Source organism: Cygnus atratus, chromosome 4 (genome assembly GCF_013377495.2).
Source record: "Cygnus atratus isolate AKBS03 ecotype Queensland, Australia chromosome 4, CAtr_DNAZoo_HiC_assembly, whole genome shotgun sequence".
Classification (NCBI taxonomy): Eukaryota; Metazoa; Chordata; class Aves; order Anseriformes; family Anatidae; genus Cygnus; species Cygnus atratus.
In genome coordinates, this window is record NC_066365.1 from 29,045,973 (window position 1) to 29,072,113 (window position 26,141).

The following is a 26,141-nucleotide window of genomic DNA, read 5'->3' on the forward strand; positions in this document are numbered from 1 at the left end:
GAATGGAGATTAATTCTCATTGGTTTCTTTAAATATAGCAATGAACAGAAGGTGGTGTTTTGTTTTCTTTCTCAAGTAACATGTACACTTAATGAGATCTGTAAACAAATTGTTTTTAGTATATACTATCTGACACTTCAGTCTGTAACTTATTATTACATAGGTTACAAAGGCCTTTGCGGATTGGGAAAAATACTTAATTATTAGGGTATTTAATGGAGATTGTTTAAATTGAACATTTTGGGGCATAAATAATCTTTATCTTTGCAGAGACAGTCTTTTCTTTGCGTATAATTGTTATCAAAGAAAAAAAATAAAATTTTCATGTAGTAATAAAATATTATGAGAATGTAAAGACTGTGTTTTATAATTTTAGTCTTAGTGGTTTTCAACCCAGGACTCTATTTTTGTATTTGTTTGCCTGTATAAAGTCTACATCTCATATTTTCTTTGTCCTGTGTTCTCAAACGTGCATCTTCTGCAATAAGCAACACTCAACTGAAATATTGGGCTGATCATCCTATGCTAAAATAGTATCTTTCTTCTATAGAAGGTCATTCAGCTACCTGTGTTTTGGTATTTCTTGGGAGCACGATGTGAGTGCAAAGAATCCCCTATATTATGTCTGACCACATGAAAGCTGTATCGCAAAACTTTTGGCAGTGAGCAAAATATAGGACTTACAGCACCACATACTTACTAGGCTGGGTGAACTGTTTGTCACAGTACCCTGCCATTTGTGCAGACAGCGTTAGCCAACGGGCGGTTTGCTTGGTGGTCTTCCATAGCTGTGCAGTTATGTTGAAGGTTCAGGAGTAGCAATATGTACCTTTGGCAGAGACTTAAGTTAATCAACTGGTATCAGAAGGCATCTAAGAAAAAGGGAGGTGATGACTCTTCAGTCTTTGCTGATAAGAAATCATTTTTTCTCGATTTGTGAATAACAACAAATCAAGTATGGTGCATCCTAACATGACTTCATATCTGTGGGAGATGGAGTAACACTGAAACAGAAAGCTCAACTGTTTGTGTTTCCTTCTAGCTTTATTCACCTTTACTTTGCTCATGAAGAACAAAAAACAATGGAACCTGTTAGTAGACAAGGGGGAGACCATTGCTTGAGAAAAACTAGGATTGCAAGAGGCAATTTAAAGTATATACACAGGCAGCTGCTATTTAAGTCTGAGCGTAATGTATTTGATCATGAGGGTTTCAACTTGCTTCTTTCTAAGAACACAAATTAGGTTTGCAGTATGTGTGATGATCAAGGGATGGTTGAAGTGTTAGCGTGGTTGCATCTGACAATGTAAAAATGAAAGTATTTACTTCCTTTTAACATCTAACCGAGCAGAATGCTCCTAATTTAATGCAGAACTAACCTTTTGTCCACAGCAAGAGGTTGAATTTGCTTCTGTTGTAATTTACATGAGTCACACCTCTGCAAAATCCTTCAGCCATCTGCCATCAGTCAATAAATCCTTTTTAAATTTCCATTAATTCTTATTAGAAAGATTGAGGAAATCCATCCATCTGTTTGATAGAAGTATTATGTCCACAGGGAAAGCACATCAAGGCTTTTATCATTCCTCTCTTTAGCGGGGGGGGGGGGGGTGAAGGTAGACTGTTCCAGAAGGTAACACCATGGCAGTGTGTTGATGACAAAACATAAAGGAAGAATCAAAGAACTGCCTAAACATACATCCACTTGTTAAACTGCAAACTTCTTTGCTGAGAAGAATTTGAGTACTCTTCAACAATTTTGCTGAGATACCCGCCATAATGGTAGTTAAGGTCCAAAGAAGAGCATAGCCTCCTATATTAGACCTTTTTCAGGAAGATTTGGAACACTGTGGTGATAGTGTTTTGCTCAGCATGAGTTGCAGTGTATACATATTTTTGAGAATAGTCCACATCCTTCATTGTGTCTTCCCATCCTGATTTAATATATTCACTGAAAGTAATCTGATTTCTGAATAAGACCTACTTAAAAATATTTTCTTCGAATTTCTTTATATTTATTCTCACTGCTATGATTGTCTTTTAACATATTTAGTTTCTCTTTGCACTGGGGCAAGAAATTGAAATACAAGTTTATTAATTTGACTATGACCTTCAAAGCTCCAGAATTGCTTAGTCATTATGCACCTGGCACATATGGATTTGTAGATTGATTCTGTTGAAGATTTTTTTTTAATCTTTCTCATGAGTTCTTTTCAACTGTCAGAAATTGGGAACCTAGAAGATCATGCCCCGTCAGGATATAGATTGATTTCTGTTTATAGTTAAAATGGCTGCTCTCAGAACCTGAAAGGAGCTATAGGTCATGGTTTATAACCAAAAGCTCCTGCTTGTGGACCACAATGGGTTGGTCTGCCAATGGGTAAGATTCCTTTGGCAGCAGCAATGTCAGGAACCGTGCCATGATTGTCACCTTCTGCAGGCATGTGATTTTGAAAGTTGATCCTTTTGTAAGTACTCTTTTGTGTCAGGTCTCTCATGTTTAAATCTTTTTCTGAAATAGATTTTCTCGTCCAGTTCCTTTTCTTCAAGTTTTCTTCTTCTTGGTGCCCTCTGGCACCTGTTCAATATCCAAGATCGAGTTTGCCAAGATGCCTTAGGGATATCTCTGAAGACTGGGCACTCATTCAGACTCAGGAAGGATCAGCTTTATCATGGGGAGTACAGACGCTGAAAACAGACTGTAATTCTCTCTGGCATACGATAATTTACTTAACATTAGAATTAAGGCCATTGAGGCAGTGTCCTCTCCTTCATGAGATCATTTCTCAATTACCTGGAGTAGGTTAGAGTTAGGAGGTACCTTTCTGTCTTTGGTGACAAATGAATTTAAGGCATTCTTCAAGATAATTTAGAAAGTTCTGCAGACACTATACTTTTAAGCTGAGAAGTTAACTGAAGAATTGAATGTCTGCCTAGACAAATACGTACTTTGACATGAGTGACCTCTTTAAATCTCCACCCTTGTGATTTAGGCTATTCTTAAAGTTGAAAGGGCCTTTGGGACAAAGACCCTTCACATCTGTGTCTCTTGGGAATAAATTCAAGCATGGTATTTGGCCTAGGTAATAAGGTATTTAGTATAATAAGTACTTAGTAAGAAATTCCCACCTTCAGTAATACATCATTTCACATTATTGGCACTTTTTTTTTTTTTTAGGACGACTTGCAGCTCTCTGAAGCTGGCATGTATTGCACGTTAGATATGCAGTCCCAGAGTTCTTGACCATTTGTCTCAGTGGACTTGAGAGGAATAGCAGATTGCAATGAAACATCTTACAAGTCAGAAAGGAAGGTTTATAACTTTCTCGAAGGTTTATAACATACTTTATCTGACCTACAAATGTAACTAGAACATCCCTTTCCTTGAGAAAAGAAATGGCTTCTTGCTGTTTTTGCTTACTTTCACCCAGCAGGACACCCTTGCTGAATTAGCAATGGTTGACAGCTTTAATGAAGATCCTTATTCAAAGGAAGGAGTTGAAGTGGTTTTGGGTGGTCACTGCATTGCTTGGAACAACTAAAGTTTTGAATTGTTGTGGTGATGGTAAAGAAATAATTTACCAAAAATAGAGTTTGTAATGAACTGTAGTCCACATATGTAATCACTTGCCATTCTTTTCCTATTTGGTCCAGTCCGGTGATACATTGCATGCAGTATAGGCACAGGAACCATGTTCCAATTTACGCATTGATAGTTTGGCCCAATTATTATAAGGGCCACTTAAGTTATTATAGCAGCCCATAAATGTACATGTGGACTTTGCATCTCGGAGAATTCTTGTGACTGGTAGTTAATTGTTTTAACATTAAGTAACTTTTTGAGACTTTAAGAAAATATATTTTGAATATTAGAGAAAGAATTTTGACTATAGCTTCTAACAGAAGCAATAACAGTGGGTGAAGTTATAAGGTGAAATTAGCTTATTAAGTCATAAAGGTGAAAATCTGTATCCAAATGCTGCTCATTTTACTTCCTGCCAATATATCTAACGGGAGAATAATGCATTTCTAGGAAGTGATTAAGTGGGAGTTTTTATATACCTGTTTTCTTTAAAAAAAGAAAAAACCCACTACCAACAAAAAAAAAAAACAGCAATGTTTAGAAACTGTCCAAGCTCATAACTCTGGAAAAAGAATTAGAACAATAGTACCAATAACTTTTGACATCTTTATCTGAATATAAATTCTGAGTTATTTTATTCTTTTTAAAAGACAATTTTTGTGTCCTTCCTCCTCTCAAAACCTTTATTGGCTAGGAAGGCTAGAAGTGAGTCATTCTCGAGATTATTTTCTGAGTGACACTTTGTGTACTATATTACTTAATTTTGAGAAGAAGCAGGAAATTCAGCTTGTTCAGATGCACAGGCTGAGACTGGAACTGACTCATGAACAAATTTAGTCTTGCCTAGCAAATGTATACAGTACTTTAATCCCACTCTTTTCTCAGGGCAGGAATAATAATATCATCAAAAATAATAATATTCCCTGTGTCTACTACGTGAATCTTGTGGAACCTCCTGCTTGCAAATGATTTAATGTCTGAGTCTGACAGAGTATGGTCTGATTACCCATCAACGGTAGAAAGCTACAGAAATTGCACAACCTGAAAATAATCTTAGAAAAGCCTAGTCTTTTCTTCTCTTCTTTGTTTCTCAGTCAAAGTCTAGAGGCAAATTTAGGTTAAACTCTCTCAAACTTGCAAATCATTAAAACAAGCATGTCTTCCTTTCACACAATGGGGTACGTATCACAGTACAAATTTCTTTCTGATTTAATACTTCTTTTGAAATCTTCAGTCTTTAAAATGAATTCCATAAGCCTATGGAAACTATGAGTTTCGAAGACTAATAATATATATATATTTATTTCCATATATGGGTTTTGAAAATACACTTTGGGTATGTAATTAGTGAGGAAATTAACCACCAGTAAAAATCTTTTGGTGCTTTGGACAATTCTGTCATACTGAATCACAACAGATCTTCTCACAGTTTTTCAGTGCATATAAACTATATTTGTTTCGTATAGTATATAAGTTTTCTGCAAATTCCTTGTACTTTAATATTTGGGTTAGAACAAGTTTACGAAAAGAACAGAGGCTAACCAAACCCACTGAGTAATATCAGAGTCCTCAGGCACAATTGTAGCTGTATGTTTCTGTCCTGTGTGTGGAAAGGAAATTTCTTTATCACAGTATTGTTTAGTGTAAAACCTAAAATGGAAGGGATACTAGCAAAATAAAGTTTGTGCCTGCTATTTCAAGCAACCATACAAGGAGCAATTTGTTGAAAACTTCCTGGTGGAGTTACTAAACTTAGAATTGATTGCTATTTAGTACCAAAAATGAGGAAGAAAAAAGAAGCAGGAAAGAAACTGAGAATAATTATTTTAAATTATATAGAATTACAATTATTTCTATGCAACTGCTAATACGTTACTGTAGTGTTTCCACTGTATTTCTGCTTTTTTGAAATGACAATATATAATATAATCTAAAATCGTTATGCTGCTATGAATATAGTGATCTTAACCAGTCTTCTCCAGTTCTTATTTTCCTTTTCTTAACTAAGTGACGCTTCTCAAAAATATGAAATGCTTTGAACTTATATTTATCTGTTATATTATTTACAGATGAACTTAGCTGTTGCTTTTGATGTGGTTTACCAGTCTGGAAAGTCAAACAAGTGTGTTCTCGCAATAAATTTGTGCTTGGAGTTCCTATGTTGTCTGGGTCTCTCACTCCACATTACTTTCCTGCTGTTGCTGTACATTTTCTTGATATTTTCAGCCTGAGATGGTAAAACTTCCTTCAGGGAGAACTTTGCTCTTCCTCCATGTACCGTCTGAGCCTGTATGAATTCAGGACTGTGCAGAATCTTCACAAATGTATGGTGGGGCAGGGAGGATCTGGAGACATAAAAATCAGAGCACTTTACTGTGGTTTGAGATTAGTATACTCAAAGGGACTGCTTACAAGGAGGAGTAGACTGACAGCTAAGGAGACTAAGGAAAAAACTTTTCCTGTGACCAAAATGGAGCATTGCATACCCAGAAATCACTTGACTAAAAGTCAGAAGTAGAGGAAACAAACCACCCAAAAGAACAGGGTATTCAAACTTTTAATTTAATTTGTCCCTAATCAGAATATTTATCTTCCTTCACTCATGGCGTAGCCGTTTTCTAGGCTTGAATTTTTTTTAGTCACTGTTCTCAGTTAGATAGTCTAGATGACTTCAGTTATTGTGAAATAATCTCAAAAATGATCCTATGAAAGCCCACTAACTGGACAATACAAACACAAGTAAATTTTTCTGTTATCAAAGAATCATTTTATTTAGTTTGGAAGATAATCAAAAATTGGTTAAAGCTTTCTGCTTCTTACTGACATGAAATAATACAGAGCAGGAATATGTTTTTAGTATCTAAAAATTGTGAGAGTAATTGTTTTATGTTATTCTTATCCATATGATAAGAATTCTTATCCATATGATAAGAATACGGTCCATAAAACCGTAAATGGTCTTTCAAGACAGAAGCTGTCATTTGGTAGTAGTACAGCTTGATTGTATTTTTTTAGTCTATTTTTATCCCCAAAACTTTACCTAAGGTCAAAGACAGTTTTGCTGTAAAAGGACTTACTGTTCCAGGAAATAAATCTGATTGCAGAATCATTAAAACTACCCAAATTGTGAATTAATTCCATATTTACTTTGAATGTTAGTTCTATTTGCTGTATATACTGACAGTTAAGTATCAGAATCCATCAGCAAAAATTAAGGTAATACTGAAATTACATATTTAACTGTGTTCTTTCATTCAGCTGTAAAAGATGACCTGCATATAACTTTATTTTGACATCTTAATAGTAATGATTGACACACATGCTACTGCTTATATGGCCATCTTGGTATGTGTGGCACCTGTCTTGAGTTATAGATAGGACACATCTGCTTTGGGGTGGGAAGAGAGATACATTAGATGAGCAACAAAACTGTATCCAACAGACACGGAGAGAAAGCAAAAAGATTATAACAAATTGAAATTAGAGCTAGGGCAGTTAATCAACCCCCTTCATTCTACTTTAATCAAGGACAGTGATGACATGAAAGCAGAAAAAAAATCTTAAAATACTAAAAACTTTGTTGGATTCCGGTTACCTTGCTTTGGTTTAGATCTCTTTTAAATAAAGATAATTTTCTTACCATTGGAGGGTGCAGAATTTTTTTTTTTTTTTGAACAAAGAGATTTTTGATGGAGGTGTTTCTTGCCAGTATCTTTCTTTAACGCAGTTGCTGAAAGTGATGAATGCCCTGCTACCAAGAGATGTGGCTGTCACTGCTTATAGATTGACATAGCTGAAGTTGTCACAAGGTCGTTTGTTTAGGTGATAATTTGAAATTTGATTGAATGTGAAATTTCAGTTCTGACATGTTCTTATGAAGGAAAGAATTAAAGTTCTGTAGTATCTTAAGAGATAGAAGATAACTTTTCTACAAGTAAACTAGATAAGGTAGATTTCTCATTATTAACTAATTTTACTTTTTTAAACAATATCAAGCTGAAAAATGGAATGCATTTGTAGTTGTTGCATGAATGCATCTAGGCAGTGTTCTGTGTGTGTATATATAAAATATTATATACATGTATGTATATACATAAAGATGTTTCTTCTCTTGGAGTAGAAATTCTCTGCCCTTTATGTTTTATGCCAGCTTGTTACATTATTATTTTTTTCCCAAAAATCCATTTGTGTGTAATTCTTGCCAGACTTTTAAAATTGTTCTTAGCTAAAAATATTAGAAATGTAGTATGAAAGCTGGAAATCTAAAGTTTGGTCTTCGACCTTACTTTATATTCAATATATAAAAAAAAAATCAATTAAATTCCAGATTGACTTGCTTTATTTTTTGAATTTTTTTTTTTGGAAACCTGTAAAGTGAGTTTTGTGTAATTGTACCATTTCTTCCCTAATAGTGGACAAAATGGCTTTAATTTCTTGTTTAAATTTTGACAAATCACAGTTTGAATAAATGCACCCCACTTTGACAGAAGCCAGTGTCATCACTTAGTGGTAATATGTAGACATATTTTGTAAAGTATGTAGAGAAGAGTATATAGAAACACTAGGAAATCAAACAGACGTAAAACTACTTTTTAAATATGTAATTATGTGAGTAAGGACGTTTTCTGCTGGAGGTAGTGTTTATGGAAAGGAAAGCTTCAGTTGTAAGAAAACAAAGCCATGAATTTAATTGCAATCGTTGCAAAGCTGAGGAGTCTAACCTTTTCTTTAATAAGGTCTTTCTACATCTAACCACAGATGAGAAATAAAGATAGAAGGCTGTACATCAAGACAGACAGTAACATATTTGAAACAATACCAGGTCAGCAAGCTTTTTGTAGTTGTATAGAGAAATATGTCTAAAACTTTTATTTCTTTGTAATGAAGCTAGAATAAAATTTAATGATCTACTCTCTCTAGGTAGCCTTTTATGTGACTATGAAAGGAGATACCATGATCCAAATTTTGTTTAGGGATTACTGGTCAAAATAGACTTGAATGTCATCCCACAACTTTGCAAGACACGCAATGCATCTCTAAAAGGAACCTAAACTGAGCTTATGTAGGCCAAGCTTTTCTCTTGCATTTACAGAAGTCTACATTCAAGGATTAGTATGAGCAAAAATTCAGATGCGAGTATATATGTATGATGCCAAATGGTCATTAAAAGAATACTGAGTTTTTAATGTAAAACCTCCACACAAGGTATTACCAATGAATGTGTGTCACAGTACTTTACCTTTGCCTCATCCATCATGTCATAATACTGCAAGGTGAGCCATAATATGAGGCAAGTCATTATAAAATAATAGCAGCCATGTTGATGATAGCATATGCCCTTCATGTGTAGCCAAGGGAAATACTGATATAGATCTTCATAGTACACTACTGTCTTTTCCTACATCTCTTATCTGTCTTTCTTTAGTAGTAGATTAGTTAAGCATGTAGAAATTTAAATACAGTAGTTGACGTGGTAATATTAAAATAAATAGTATTGCACACAGGTCTCAGTTGTCTGCAAGGTTTCTGATTTCACTAAAATCCTTTTTGACAAGGTTGTCTTTCCAACCATTATGACTAGCTTTAAACAGATTTTGAAATCTAACAGCACATTTTCAAGCCTATACTAAATACGGTAGAGACAGAGTCAACCTGGAAGTGACACATGAAGCTGGTACAAGTTATGAGCTTGATCGCGGGCTTATGCTGGTGCCAAAGCAGTATGGTTAGGTTACATTCTGGTGTGGATTCAAAGGCAAATTCCTTGCTTCCTTACTGAAGTTTCAATTCATAAATCTTGTTTTCCTTCTTTTATTGCCAAACTAGAGTATTTGCTTCTGTTTCTGCAGAAGGAACAGAGAAAATGGAGAACAGATACAGAACTATGATGTTCAACCTGGGAAACAGTATTTGTCTCCTTCTTAGGACAGCTAAAATCAAGTTTAATCATATAGACTTACTGACCTTGATCCCCCATAGCTCAGATTTCTCTGATTTGCACTAACTGATATCGTAATCATATCTCAAAGATGAGTAACCCTGTAGAATGTGCTTTATATTTTTTGTGGTTAAAAACAAAAACCCACACCCTTTGTATTGACTTGATAGTGCAGGGTCTAAGGACTTGCCTGATCTTGCCTTAGTCTGAGATGATTTTACGTTTTTGAAAAATTGCCTAGTTTTCAAATTGCCTACCTATTGCTATTGCCTACCCTGTTTACCTTCTTAAGCTCTCTCAATGGCATGTACAGATGATCTGTGCTTGACAAACAATAGCCTTTTCTTTCAACAGAAGCTGGAGAAATATTTCTTCATTTTCAAACTTAACCTCATTATGAGAAAGAATAGGCAGGTTCAGACTGTGAAACATAGAGAAATATAAAATACCCCAAACACCATATAAAATTCAACCCCCGCGCCCTGAAACAGATACTGAAAGTACCTCTCACTTATTATTCCTCTTAAGGGTGTTCCCAAGGCCTTCTCCACACCTCACTCTTGAAAAAGGTTGAAGCCTTAGTACCCAGAGAAAAAATGGAAGGGTAAGCATAAGATAGGCACTTCCAAAAGATACTAGAAAAAATTAAAAAGTAATTTAAAATAATGTTATCTGTGTTTTTGAAGCTTTTCTGAATTACTTATGTAAATTGGGCCAATACTGTTAAAATATTAATTGGAACAACAATAAAATATTAGTTCCATATATATATATATAATTAATTCTCTTTTCATATAGCAAAGTCTGACTGTGAAAGCTTTTGTAATTATCTTAGCACCAAAAGCTAAGCTGTGGTAAAGCTGAAACAATGGAAGTCCTGTGAATATGCGATAGAGAGGAAGAAATAGAAATGGAGCCACAGAACTGTCCCTTTTAGCTGTAGTGGTTTTTTAGTTAGACTTAGCCCAGTCTCACCTCACCCTCACCTTCATAAATACTCTGCATTTTTGATAAACCTTTAGGAGAAGGGAGATTGTGACTTTAATTTCATCTCTTACAATAACTTTTTTTTTTTTTAAGAGAACCCTCTGGTAAATGCTGTCTGAGAAGCAAAAGCAGAACTCTCTATAGATTATAGGCTAAGCTTGCATCCTATATGTATTTCCCTTCTGGATTTGGAATATATTTTAATCTTTTTTTATTTTTTTATTTTCAGTGTAGACCTATGCTGTTTAATAGTTCTCATAGTATCACTCTAAACACTGCAAAATAAAATTCGTCCAACCCCTGTGGGACTAACAGCAATGGTTAGGTTAACTCAACTAGACGGGAAAAGCAAATGCTGCATTAAACTCCTGTCTCAGCCTTCATTTTTAGCAATGTCTGCCTTTGCATCACACTGCCTTTGTCTTTTTCCTCTCAGGTTTTCTTTAATAACCTGGGAAGCACAAGGAAGCCCATATATCTTCTCCTTAATGTCACATGTGAAATCTTACTTGTGAAGTTAAAGTTGTTTTTGCTGTGTATGGGACAAAGAAAAAAATGAGCTGAAATCTTGAGCCACATACAAGGAATTAAAACAAACAAACAAAAAAACACAAAAACCCCGAACCACACAAAAATCTGGAATAAGTAATCTCTTCACCACACGTTGAGTAAAATTGAATAACATCTGAAATGATGTGATATGTTTAGAAGTTTAGACACATTTGTTAAATGTTCCCATTTTATCTTTTCTTCTTTATGGTAGTGTCCAAATATAAGCATCAGAAATGTAAGAAATTTTGAGAAGTGATACCACTGGTTGAGTTCTGTGTGGGTTTGTTTTTTTGTTTGAAGGGATGATCATTCCTGCTTAAGAGGCTTTGCATTTATCAGTTATGTACATAACTCTGCTTGTGGTGGTTGTGATTCTAACCTGCAGTCCAAATAACCAGCATATTCAGTGTTTTCTCAGCTGGGGCAAACGATGTTTTGATTACCGTCAAGCTTGTTAAAATCTCATCTTGAAGGTGAAAGGTTATATATTTTTTTCTTTTCTACGAAGACATCTGTGGAGATAACCATATAGCATTAATACGTAGGAGTTCACCACCACTACTCCTCTAAATGTTTAATTTATTTAAAGCATCTACTGCGGGAAAAGTACTTTTCTTCATCTACTGGTTGCTTTTTCACACTGTATAACATTAGCTCTAGCTAGCCCTGTAAAATAAATAAATAAATCTTTGAAATTCCGGTTTTTTTTTTTTTATTTATTTAAGATTTTGTTTATGCAAATGTGATTCAGCTTCGAATGGTGTTTAACCAAAGTGTTGCATCTTTAATGAAAATTGGCATAATTTATCTAAACTATTCATTGTTTAAGCACTGAAAAGCTGTTTATATTTGTCTGCAGATAAGACTGGACACCAGATTTGTGTAGATAAAGGAATATTGACTTCTGTCATATGAGATTTCTAATTCTGAAAGATCAGTGTGGTTAAGAACATTTTCACCAGTAATATTTGAGGAAAGAAAAACATTTTTCTTTATTTGCATAGTACAGCTAAGGCTTTGAAAAGCTAGCTTCAATTTTATTTTGTATACCAGCTATGGTAATCACTTAAAAGTGCTTGGCTAAGGACACCAGCAGATATAACTTGAACAATTCGTGTGCACACCTGTCAGTGGATAGTAGGGATTTTGTGTGGGAGATGTTTTTATACATATATTTCACGTAAATATGCAACACTGGATTAAAAGTTCTTAACAATTCTTATAGCTACTTAAACCTCTTTCCACAGAAGAACTGTAGAAGTCCTTAAAGCTCAAATATCTGGCTTTCCGACAATAATCCTGAATTTAAATTTAGACAATTATGTATCAGTCATTGAAAAGTACAGACGCTGCAAAATAGAACATGAAGCAATCAATTTGCTGTTTGTTCTCCCTTTTTTTCCTTCCCAACAATGGTAGAAAATTCTCACCTGCTATTTAATATAAAGAAGTAGCAGGGAAAAGTATTGATGTGTTAATACCCGTTTATCCAGGAATTTTGTATTGAAAAATACTTGTTCTGAGTGTACAGCCCTCCTTATGCCCCTCTTAACCTCTGAACCCTAGATCACAGGTCTATGTACAAATGAAATCACTTCTGCTCAAGGGCAATTCCAGAGCTTCATGAGAAGAGTGGAGAGTAAAGGGTCAAAACTGTTGAGCTCTAGTTTTGAAAAATAAGAATTTGATGTTGGAAAATAAGATACTGTGAAACTGGTATCTGAGCCTGAAGTTTGGCTTTCAGATAAGCCTAAGCAATTCTGGCTGTTTGAAACATGCCTTCATTTGTTAGGGCTCCAAATAACTTTACAGCTTTCATACTTTATCTGTTGTGACTGGATCTTGAAAACAGCTGAAAGGATAAAGAACTTCAAGTTGTCTCGTGTGTGTTTCAAATGCAATTAAGATCAGGCCTTATCTGTAGTGACTTCTGTGTATGGGGGTGTATGTGTGCACGAGTATGGATGTATGTATCTGATTAGTTCGTGTGTGTATATAATATGTTGTTTTGGATTAATTTCTCATTTTTACTTCAGGGAATACCATTTGTAATTTTGCAGTGAAGCATTTTGGCTAATTAGCTTATTCTGAATCTGTTCAAAATGCACGTAGAAAATTAACAGTAGGCTTGTTGCATATCTATTCAATTTAAATAAATAAATCCTGATGTCAGTTCTGGAATATGGTAAACTGTATGTGATATTGTCCACTGAAAACTAGTTGCTGCTTTGGGGAGAGCTGATGTTATTTTAATTTTGAAGGAAAAATGGCTTTGAGAAAACCATTTATGCTAGATAGATACGACAGCTCAAAATCATAAAATACATAAGAATACAATTGTGTAGCTGATAATTTTCTTTTTGTGCATACAGAGACGCTCCATGAATATTAATGACTCTTGATACCTCTCTGAAGTAAGAGTTATTCTTACTTTAGACATGTTAAGGCAAAGAGCGGTTAAAATGCCTTCGTTACCTGTGAAGGTGGTAGAAGAACTGAGAACAGAAATCAGATGGTTTGTATTACATTTTTAAAATGATATGATTTTTCTTTCCATCTCTATGTACACCAGTACTTTCCCCCAAACTATGGAACACAAAGCCCTGAGATTTGAACTTGGGTTTAAACAATGTTGATTAACTATTATCCTGATTGAATCTTAATGTTCTTCTACAGGCGTTAGCAATACTTACACCATCATTATTCTTAAGTTTTCACAAATAGCTAATTAGTTTTGATATATACCTTTTTCTCTGGCAAATTAAGGCCTAAATTGTCCATTTTTTTCTCTGTTATGAACAAATATCATTGTTAAAACTGTCTAGGATGGCAATAGCACTCAATCTCTAACTTTCAGCTGTTTCCTAGGTAACAGGGATACAGCTGCAAAACTCTGCTGTACCAAATGGAAGGAAACAAACAGTCAAGTGTTTCCACTTCTATAATTTGAATTAAGTAAATCCTAGGAGTAGCACTGGTTCAGAAATTACAAGGTATGGGACAGCAGAATGACGCTCTGATTCTAGTGTGTTTGTGTTTTCTGTCACTTTTGGGTTTCTGCACACCTTCTAGGATTTCATGGGAGATGATAGAAAACTTGTAAAATAAATCACAGCAGAGAAGTTTTCTTTGCAAAAACTTGCTATGTAGGAGAATTAATCTTTTACGTGCATGAAACAAACAAAAATCGAACAAGAAAACATAAATTTTCCATGATTGCTTTCCAGTACTTTTAGAAATTAGCCATTTATTTATATGAGAAATGTAGTTCAGAAATGAAGAAGGAAAAAAGTATCAAAAAACTGAATTAAATTATTAAGTTATGCACAATGAATAGATTACTTTTTCATATATAGATATAATTATATATGATCTAGTCAGTCTTTTTCACGTTAAATGTTTTTGTATTCTTCAAGCTTTCAGAAGTTATTACGCAAATAACAGGGATTTGCCATGATGCTATAATGCAATTAATTTAAAAGTTAATATTGGCAGATGTAGTCTGACTCATTTATGGGAAAAATACTTTAGGAATATAAATTGAGAATTTTCTTTTGAAACCATAATCAGAACTGAAACTGAAACATTTTGTTGGTCTAGATGTAACAGTATAATCATTGTGATAAATTTGAAAATGTGCCAACAATCCGAAAGTCTATTGTTGTGAAGTTCGTCTTCTGTCCTGGTAACTGCCAAATCATACTTTCTGGTTTTGATAAATGCCATCTTCTTTGGCTCTTGTAGCATTGGCAGTAATACAATTTATAGCAGAGTTCCAGTAGTTTTGTCTTTCTCCATTACTTTAAGCATAAATTACTTTTCCTCACTTTCAGGTTTGTTATACTTGTTCCCGAGTTACCATTCGCGTGCCATTCAGACAACTATTTCCTGAGTAATATTGATCAAGTTAGAACACAAGTAAATGCAGCTCTCCAAGTTCTTCCCTGTGCTGCTATTTCAGCCCAGGGGTGCCCTTCTGTAAACATCAACAGAGCCTCGTTCTTCTAATATAAACATCTACCTCACATTGCCTTTTACTGTAATATCCAAGAAAGCCATGACAGTGAATTAAGAGGATGGTTTGTTAAAATAACTGTGTGTCGTGTTGACTAACAGGTAAAAGGGTCAGGGGATATACAGCTTCCCTATTATAGACAACTGTGTCATAGTGCATAGTGTGGTTGCAGGGAGTATGGAGCTACTGTTGGTAAAGGTTGTTGTTGTTGTTTTTATTATTTTTTATACGTGGGTCAGACTAACCTATGTAGAGGAACAAAATAGCATGTTTTAAAACATAAATGATGACAAATATATTAAAAAAAAACACACAAGTGTTTTTTCGGAAAGGTGTTAGTGGTATTTTCATCACAAGGATTGTTTTTCAAACAAGTTACTCTGAAGCACTGAAAGAATGAGACTCCAGCAAACATAAGCACACCAGAAGCCAGTGGACTGTCAGGGCCAGCACTGTAATTCAGAGTCAGGTTGATCTGAAGAGTGAGAAAGTACACAGTGAGAGCAAATTACAGGTATTATCTTGCAGCCATGGTACAAACAACTTCATAAGGAGCATTGCCTTTACCACCATTGTTGAATTTAAAATAATCACTGCTGAAGATGGGTTGCAGAGACATGAAATTTCTTTGTGAACTATATTCACCTTGCTTATAGCTGGTTTTCAATGGACTGCTGTCATGATTAATGTTTCAGTAGCTAGTAGCTACGTCTTTGATAATTAGTATCTTTCACTAATTCTATTTTTCATTAATATTAAGGAGACATTAGTCTTTTCTGTTCATTATTAATACAGCATATTGATAAGTTTGAGCTACTTTTTTAGGTTAAAAATATTTCCAAAGGAAATCATGGGAATAGGAATAGGAAAATGAGAAGTTATCTCAATATAGGATACACATAACAAATGATTTTCTCTCTGAAGAGGTACTGTGAGAGAATAAATTAGTTTATCTATTCATTAAACTTTAGATCTAAAAGAAAGTTTAAAGTGCATAAAAATGTCTTTACTGGACTGCGATGGAACTTCCAGACTTTTTCCATAACCATTAATCTCTGAGTAAAAAGTATGAAAAGTGACTATTACAATGCTTTTCATGACCACATGCTTTATAATATTTATTTTTGTCTCTAAATTTGTGCTGCTTTATGCAACTTTTCATGTGGGAATCTGTGCTATCCATGCAAATGTTCTTCATTAAAAAGTATATAGTATCGTCTCGATTGTCTTTATGTATGTGAGAGCATTTATTCAATTCCTGATCAATCATTAAAATGAGAGGCATTGTTCTATCCCTCAAAGGGTGGAGGGAAGGATCATGACTTTTTTTTTTAAGTTAATTTTCCATTTCTTTTTCAAACTCAGACCTTTCATGGCTCATCAGAGATACTGTAACAAATCTAGGATTTAATTGATATTACTAGGAAGTAAACTGCTTTATGTTCCATATTTTTATGTTCCATATTTTTAATGTAAAAATACCTCTTTGCAGTTTTAGTATCGCAGACTGAGAACCACTTGATCAAAAATAATTTACAGGGGATAAAATCTGGATGTGGTAATTAGGTCTGAGCAGTGTATTATGTAATACATTGCTTGTGTTCACGTTTTTCTCAAGATTATAGATAAAATTGGGAGCATGTCATGTGTAGTCTTAGATTTCTGTTGCACTGGAGGAAAACCAGACTCTGTCTCCCTGAGGAAACAACAGTCTAGGGAATGCAAAGATGACACATGCTTTCTTGGTTCAGTCTTTTGGAGTTCAACACCAATGAACTAAAGTCTGCTGAAATTTTGTGCTTTTCCTTCCTCACCCCCTGGAGCCTGCATCCATTCAGATGGCAATGTTTGCTCAATACAGATTGAGAATAGCTAAGGAATAATTCTATTTCCATAATGAGTATTCTTATGCTAGACCCCTGAAAAGCAGATATATAGAAAGTAGTCTTATAAATTGCATGTACTCAATCTCTATGCCTCTGGTAGGTAAGGACAAATCTGTGAATACTATGTGTAGCTTAGGCTGTCAGCTAAATACAGCTTAGGTTTGTTTCTTGCTGTTAATACAGTGGGGTTTGTCAGATAGCTATATATCAGACAGTGACATGTAGAAAACATATATATATATATATATATATATATATATATATATATCCTAGAGAGGTTTGGATTCTTAAGAATATTTTGCCTGTGCAATTTAACTTCAGTCTTAGGAGTCCTCCTCTTCTAGATCTGAGTCTCACTGTAAGGTAGTGAGGAACATTTAAGAACTTTCTCTCTCTCTACCTTATGAAAGGGTGATGGAGGTATGTAGTGATGCAGTCGCTATAATAATGCATACACCATTAAATACACCAAAATAATAAACTTCAGTGTCATAAATGTAACAAAATAAAACAAAGCAGTTCTCTAGGCAATTTGTTTGAGGTAAACATTTGTTCCTCATTTACACTTGTATTTTCATTAGCATCTAAAAGAATTGGAACATAGCTTTCTTTGCTAAACAGCATAGCATATCGCTGTGGCATTGGATTCTCTATTTGGAGATAACAAGTAGTAGCCAACTAAATGTTTGCAATAAATACATTGTAACTATATTTTGCTAGTCTGCATTTATGTATCTGATCTTATTAAAAACACTTTTGAAGTATTAAGGTTATCTCAATAAAAACAAAAATTTCTAAAACAGTATCTATGTTCAGTTTGAAATGTACAGCATCTGATGTAAGAGAATAACAGAAACAGTTGTTGTGTTATGGTTTAGAAATAAATAGCAACTGTAATTACTGACTGCAATCAGTGTATGAAGGATATTTGTTGGAGCAATTTTCACTTTATAGGAACACTTGATAATGAAGAGACTTAACTAGATCTTATCATAGACATCCTTTCTCTTCCCCGGTGATCCCAATTTCTCTTGTTCATGTAAGTTTGATATGTCCAGTACATGAAAAGATAAATCTAGTTTATGAGCACTCAAGTGTAATTTTTACTTTCTGAAGTCAAATGTTGTTAGGAAGTATATTATTTGAAATGTATGATTTCCTATAATATTTTCAGGTTTTGAGGTATTATGAATGTTTACATAAAATACATTAACAAAGGTAACATTTTACAAAATCTTTAGATGCTCCTTTCTTTATGACTTTCCTTGCTTGCCATACACAGAAAGCTAAACGGTGCCTAGAACTGCAGTTATTTTTGGCCTTAATCTGAAGACCAGATAAAAAAATTATATGGATCAAACCACGACAGGACAAATTCCTTGCCTCATAAAGCAACCCTGTGGGTGTTACAAGAAGTTAATACTCTTCTTCTTTTTTTTTTTTTTTCATTTAAGCTCTTTCTAAGAAATCAAATTCAAAATAAGCTTATGTTGTGTATTTCCTTTTCAGGCGATAAATGCAAACCTACTGAATACACTAAAGTGAAAAATATGTTATTGGATCTACAAAGTCGGAGATATGTTGCACAATCAAAAGATAAAAATGTTGATGAGAAAATGGCTTTAAAAAAGATTCTCGTAGATCAAATGTTTAATTATTTTGATTCAGACAGCAATGGACTTGTGGACACAAATGAATTATCTCAGGTAAGATTTAGATTTTGTTTCCATTATTCATGGTAGCTATTCATTTGCTTTTGTCCGAACTTATACGTGGAATATTACGTCTCAGTATGCTTTCACTTTAGAAAATATATAAGAATCTTTGAAGTGGAAAACTTATTTAAAGAATTTTGGAAAAAAAAGTGAATTATTCAGGAATTCTGTGGTAATTATTGAGAAGCTTGAATACAGTGCTTTAAAATATACATGGGGGTACGAACGCTATAGGTTGCTTTGGTCATGAAATGTTTTATTGTCCATTGCATGCAATCATAAAATCCAACTGTATAGATGTATTTTAGGAGTAAAAAATAAATAAATGATATTTTAAAGTATTTCTGTAATGCTAAATGAGTATTACTGCTTTATGCAAGTAGTAAAATAAGTTAGCGCTGAAGAAATACAGTAGCAGTTTTGGATAGAGTTCATGGTGTCTCTAAACAGCAAGCTTTATTAACTAATTACAGATTTACACCAATAACTGTTGTTCCAGAAGGCACGACAGCACTAGTTATAATCGAACCAAAAGAACTAACTATTAAGCGTTGTTATAACAAATGTATTTTGATTTAATGGGCAGTGTAGAAATCCATTTTTGAAAAACCCAGCCATATTAATGTATCAAATACTAGGCAGCCATGGAAAAAATTAAAGACAAGTATGATTTTTTAGAGGCCACTCTTGATCATAATCCCTTATTTTAAAAAGAGAGGCAGTCTTAAGAACTATTTACAAGTGAATATGAAATTCACTAAGGTGTTAAACTGGTGTTATTATTTTCATACTGTTAACTTCTAAAGTTTAAGTGGCAATTTCCAGGAATAGAAGCTGCATGCAAATATAGGTACAATTACAAATAGCAATAGATTACTTGTTTTAAATATATGCATTTCCCATACTATAAATGTTTTTTTCCTACTGATTTTTAAAAATCTTTCAGAACTTCTGCTTTTAAGAGAAATTGGTGCCTTTATGTATTTTACAAATGATACTTCTTATACTGCATAAATATATAACATACATAGCAATCACAGATATAGATGTACAAATTATATTTAATACTTATATGTATGTATCATTAACTCTTGAAATAGAATGTGACAGTGACTGGTGTATTGTTTGGCAATATGAAGAAACTGAATTTTAGATCATTCTCTATTGTACCACTTGAAAGTAGTTTGGCTTTGTTGCCATAGTCCCCATATGGCTACTGCAACTACTGGAAAATAGAGGGATACTTTTACCACTAGAAATCCATTGTCTAATTATCAGTGAATCATAATCTTTCCATTAGAGGAACAGGACTAAAGTACTACTACTGAAGGTCAGTATCAAAAACTTTTTTTTGCATAATTTCTAGGTGTATATATAAAGAAAAAGAAATTCAGTTTCTCTACATATACTTTTCCTCTTATTTCTTTCTTTATGCCCACCTTAGTTAAAAAATAAAAATCTTCCATTAATGTGTTTTCAGCTATGTTATACATACATTCTTCATGCACTTCTATAAAATGAATTTATAGTGGCATCTGTATAGTAATGCTTTTTCACAAACATGGAAACAGGTCAAACGGCCTTAAACCCCAGTCATGGAACTTTGTTCTTTTTGCTAAAATTTGTAGCAGAACATCAAATTATTCAATCCAAAGAATAATGCAAAATAAATTCATTGTTCATGCTGTGTGGTTTGTTATTGTATGTTTTGATGAGACACAAAAAGCTAACCTGTTGCCCTCAGAAATCATTCTTTAGTCAGTTTGAACAAAAAAGAAAATTAGATGAATGCATTTCTCTTGAAGCCTTCTTGATAGCAGAAGTTTCAACTGTGAACCTTTGTCTCCTATTCGTATCATAAAAGGAAACACTGAATCACCTTTGCTATCCATAATAGTGTGCAGCTTTGCAGTTAAGCCCCAGCTCTTCTGTAATCTCAGTATTTGTAAATTTTAGCCTTTGTCTGATGGAGTTTCTAGCCTGCATATTTTTGGATAACAAACTAAGCATGTGACTCAATTCTGTCCAAAGACTCGAAACAAGAAAGCAGATTAAAAGAATTTGGTGTAATATCTTCAAATGAAATGTGCTGCTTTTCAGGGCATTATTAGTGATTGTTGAAAACTTGACACGTTTATTCTGCTCTAGTTCAGCAAACCAAATGCTTTTTGTTCTTGTTGAATGAGAGTTTGATAAATCATTATTTTTTTTTTCCTACTGTCAAGTGGGATTACACTCTTGTTCTCTTCTGCCCTTAATATATGTGAGGTATTTCTAAAAATTGGACTTGCTGTAGGGAGGAGGAAAGGAAAAAGAAGACCCAGTCCAGAAGTTAGTGATTTATAAAGTGATAGTGGTCCCAGGCACTGAGAGAATGCTGGACCCATTAACTTTCTTGAGAAGATGATTACATTTTACCATGTATCTGTCTCTTTTTCCAATGTGTGGGGTAAAATGTTTGAAAGGTCTTGCTACTTCCTGAGGACAAAATAGGAGTCACTGCTTTACTCTCAAAAATGTTATCAGGAGTAGAAGAATTTTCATCAGTTGTCCTCAGCCAAAATTTTGCAGTGTGCAGGTCTATCATAAATAATACTGCCTTTCTGCACTCTAATAACTTTGAGACCATGAAAAATACTATATTATAGAAAAAAAGGGATCCTACAGTTAATTTATGTTCAAAATTAATGTTGAGCTAAAACTTCATTTGTTAATGCATATTGTTAATATTAAATCTCCTCTATTTTGTTATGCAATGACTGCAAATTCCTTGACGGCATTATGTTATCTTATACGTGTCTATCTAGACATTCTACCTCATGTAAAATTGAGAATAATCAGCTGGAGATTGGAAAGGATGACATCAATGCTACAAATGTATTGATGTATTTTGGATCAGAAATCATAAAGTTTTTGTCTTTGCATGTTGATGCAAGGGAAACAAATTCTATTCTTCAGGAAAAGCAAAATTGTTACTTTTTATTAAAAAGAAAGCAACTTCAAATATTGAAAAAGTAAAAAAAAAAAAATAACATAAAATAAATCTAACAAATTAAGAATTGGCAGGCCATCACTTATTTTCTTTCATTTGAACAATTTTGCCATCTGGGTAGATTTTTTTTTCTGTGGCTATGTAGTCTAAATCCAAACTGTAGTTCACAAATAATTATTACCTCATTACACAGTGTAAAGGTCAAACAAGGTAGTCTGCAATGAAGATAGAGAAGCTATGGGGTAATGCAGCTCCAGGCAGGTTAAGTAAACAGTTTTGCTCGTGTAAATTCTTCTCTAACCTGACTGCTTTCACTTCTGAGCCTAACTCATTCCATCTTCTAGTCTCCAAATACTTCACTGGCAAGGTTTGGTTTTATAAGGGCTTACTGATGAAGTTAACCTTATAGCCCATACTGGTTTAACAGAATCAGATAGAGCATCTGTCCTTCCAAAAAGGTGGGCTAAAAATTGGGCAGAATTTTTATCTTCACTACTTCTGGTCATAAATGCAGCATATCTACAAGATTTCTAGTAAATTGAGGTTCCATGAAGGATTTTTTGATTTAGTGTTTTTTTTTTTCCAAGCCCTGTGAAAGAATATAAATCTAAAATAAAGTAAGGTAATTGATTCTTCGTAGGAGAATCATGGTTACCTATGAATATTCAGTTGTTAAGCAACTCATTTATATTCTCTCAACTCATGCAAAAAAATTGGGTTGTAATACAGAGTTAGAAATTGAACTTCAATGTTTCTGTTACTGTAGACTGCCTGATCGCTATATATTGTTGTTGCCTATGCAGAAAAGAAAAAACACCAGAAGTGATATGAGGAGACATAGGAACAAAATATGTTTTTCTAGTGGTGAATGTAATTATTCCCGTATGGTGGAGTTGTCATTTTAGAACAGTAAACCTTTTCTGCATACCACCGATGAAAGATATTAGCATCCTTACTTGCAAACTAATATCTGTAATTTCAAATTCTTATTTACCAGGTTAACGTACTGTGAATGAAAGATGTTACTTTTTTCAATAAAAATTTATCCTTACTTCTGCATTTTACCTTGACGTTTTCTCAGTGGCATTTAATTCCAGTTATTGAGATCAAACCAAATAATAATAATAATAAAAAACCAAATGAAACACTTAGGAAACTACAAAGTTCACCGCTGTTTCATGGAATGATAAGTGGAGGTTATGGGATCTACTGTGAGATAAAATATGCTGTTTTCATGTATTAGTCTTATATGCTTCAAGAGCAGGTGATATCAAAAAGATTTCTCATAAAGCGTAATGAACCTTTGAATAGTGTCACATATCCGTCTGTGTTTGTAGGTAAATACACAAGGCTGGTGTTTGTGTATGTAGCATCTTTACAAAAAGCATCAATTCAAGAGTTTTAATGTTAAATGTTGTTTAAAAAAACAAAACACACTCGAATAGGAAATGAAATACTGTTGTATTTATGGTTATGTGTGGATAGGTGTACTCTATCCGTAAACATCTAGACTATGTCATAACTCAGTAGAACACACAGTCTGAGTAGAGCTGTATGTATAAACAACTTGTTTACAATATACCAGCTTAAAAATGTAATCTGAAGGAATTATAGATTCAATTGGTTTATTTAGTACAGCATTAATTGCTATTAAATATAATGTTAAGATAACATTTTAATTACTTTCTTCCGGTTGTTAAGCCTTTAATTTCCTTCTTTTCTCAGATTTGCTTCAATAAGTGTCAGTTATTATATTTGCTAACAAACTGGTGATTTGTTAATTGAGATCAGATTTTTTTATTTGACCTGGCCTGAGTTATGGCTCCATCTTTTCATTCAAAGATTAAAATTCCTAAACTGTGCTCCATGTGTTGTGTTTGTGAGATCTGAGGGGGAAAAATAATAACCATTTGTTTTGTAAAAACAATTGGTCTCACAATTAGCCATAAGCAGAGCAGCAATTTTGCTTTGTTTTGCTTTACCTTTTACGTGTTCGTAGTATGGAAATAAATACTTCACTATCTTTATGGAAATGCAAAGTAAAATGTTTTAGCATAAATGCTTGTGAGCATTCTCTGGTAGGAATTTTTATCTCAGAAGTCTGAAATAAAATAATCCCTTGTATGGCACAACTTGTATGGCACGATCATAAAATTGTGCAGAACATCTTAATCAGGCTTCAACCTTCATAGTAAGAATTTGTTTCTAGTATGACTCATTTTTTATTTTTTTTTTCCGGTTTCTATCCTCCCTCCATAACTAATCATTTTACTGTCTAATTTAACCAATTTGTAGACGGACAAGGTTTAAAGAATTGGCTCAAGAATCACTTCACTCAAATTTTACTCTTCCTTCTTCTAAAGATGAAGGTTAATTTAAAACTCGAGGAACACTGTTATGTCATCTAATCTAACTTGTTTATCATAGACATGAAATTTCATTCAATTGATCCTACACTTTTAATTGAGAATATTTAATAACTTGATTTTTTCTGAAGGAAAAAATGTGCACAGAGAAGTGTGAAGCCTTGATTTGAAAACATCAAGGAGAATTTACAGGTCCCATGATTTAAGGTTAATTGTGTGAGAGTCTTTTTTTCATCTGCTTTCCCCAAAAAGTATCTATAGAATTGACACTAGTCAACCGTTAGTGTCCCTTTAAAAACAAAACAAAACAATACCATAAAGATTGATTTTTCTCAGCTCCCTTGATGACTTCATCAAGCTTTGAGTTACTTTTTTGGATTGTTTCTAACTTGAAAAGTTCCATTCTAGCTTCTTTACAGTAAATTTAATATGTTTAAGAGCAAACTGACTGTTGTGTTTTAGCACCGGTCCCACAACTGAAACACACAAAAGCAAAAATTGCCTTTCTACCTCCAGTTACCTTGCTACATTTCCAAAGATCATACTGCTGGCTTAGGCTACAGAATGATCCTGGAATTTATGAGACAGCCTTATCCACAGCAAATCCTACTTCTTTTTCAGATAAAAGGCTTTCCAGGGTACATTTATCCTCATTAAGTCTATGTCTAGGTTCTTGTTTTTAGAAGAATGACCTTACATTTCGCTCTATGAAATCATAGATCCTTTCCCTGAAAACATCTAACCATGTGATCTATTTCATTCCATATGCTGCACTGTCCTTCTCTTCATTATTATTCTCCTCACCAGTATATACCATCTGTCTTTATTTATTTATTTTTAAATTATCAAAAAGAATTGGGATGAATTTTTGGACCTTCAAAATCGCAGTGGATTCTTTCAGCATAAATGATTCCTTAGTGACACCTATTTTTTCAGGTTTTGCAATTACTGGCATTTTTATTTATTCAATATGTGCATTATTGGTATTGCACAATATTATTATTTTTTCTTGTAATGATATAGGGTGTGAAATTAAAAATACATTCAAGAAGCTATTATGTTTAGCAAGGTACCTTCGTAAATTAAATCCCTAACATAAGTAAAACAAAATGAAAATGGATTTTTCTGAAAGGCTGTATTTCTTAGAAGGTGGTGTTAAAAAACTATGTTGGGACAGCATTTAGAAATATAAAAAATATTCAGTCTTCATTTGTGAATTCTACTGTTTATTTCTTGAACTACTACTGATAATTTTTCTTGCCCTGTTTGATTTTTTTTGTGCTGTCATTTTATGTCCCACCTTATGGAGTCTTACTGATAAGTGAACATTTATTAAAAGGTAATGTCAATAAGAAAAAGACGGTGAGTTAGGGACTCCTGAGAGCAGGCAGTTTGGTTCCACTGATTTTAAAACACTTGGTGCTAACCCGAGTTCCTAAACACGTTTTCTGTTTGCAAATACCTTGGTAAGTAGTCAACTTTACTCTACTAGTGTCTCATATAGGTTGCAATTTCAAATGACAATCAATCTTATCAAACTGCAGGTTTTGACTGAAATGAGTAATTCCAATTTCTCTTTTCAAAATCCAAATCCCCACATGTTAATGCCTGTTCTGTAATGTATCTCTTGCAATAGAAGGAAAAAAAAACACCAACCAACCAACCAAAACTCGTCAAGATGAATTTTGGTTTTAATCAGAGAGTTAGTTGATCTGATCCACAGATCACCTGTGGAGTCTGGGAATGGCTGGATCTGGCACAGGAGAGTGCATATAAGGCAAGAATTAGAACTACGCTTTTAGCAGCAAATGATAGTTAAATAAGACCAATCATGATATGAAATCACTTCTTCACCTTCTAAAATCTGTCCTTATGGATATATTGGAGGGGATTATATATTGATCAAAACTGAGTGAAATTTCCAAAAAAATCACCAAAGTGTATTGCTAATGTAAAGATAGCTGTATATAAATCTGTAATCAAAATGATGGTCTTGCTAGAGATGTGACTTAAATGCCAGAAAAACCATAGCTATCTATAGTATAATTCTTGGAAATATCTCAAATTCTGGCTAATCTTTTAAGGAATTATTGTTATTAATAATTAT

General features: G+C 33.7%; 1 protein-coding gene across 2 annotated transcripts in view; it reads left to right on the forward strand.

Annotated features, from left to right (window-relative positions):
* The window catches only part of FSTL5 (follistatin like 5), a 261,207-nt gene that overhangs the window by 117,380 nt on the left and 117,686 nt on the right, over window positions 1–26,141 (forward strand). For both annotated transcript variants that reach the window (XM_035550439.2, XM_050710405.1), the window contains exon 4: window positions 18,471–18,667. In XM_035550439.2, the coding sequence (XP_035406332.1) occupies window positions 18,471–18,667 (197 nt within the window). The remainder of the gene's footprint in view (window positions 1–18,470; window positions 18,668–26,141) is intronic.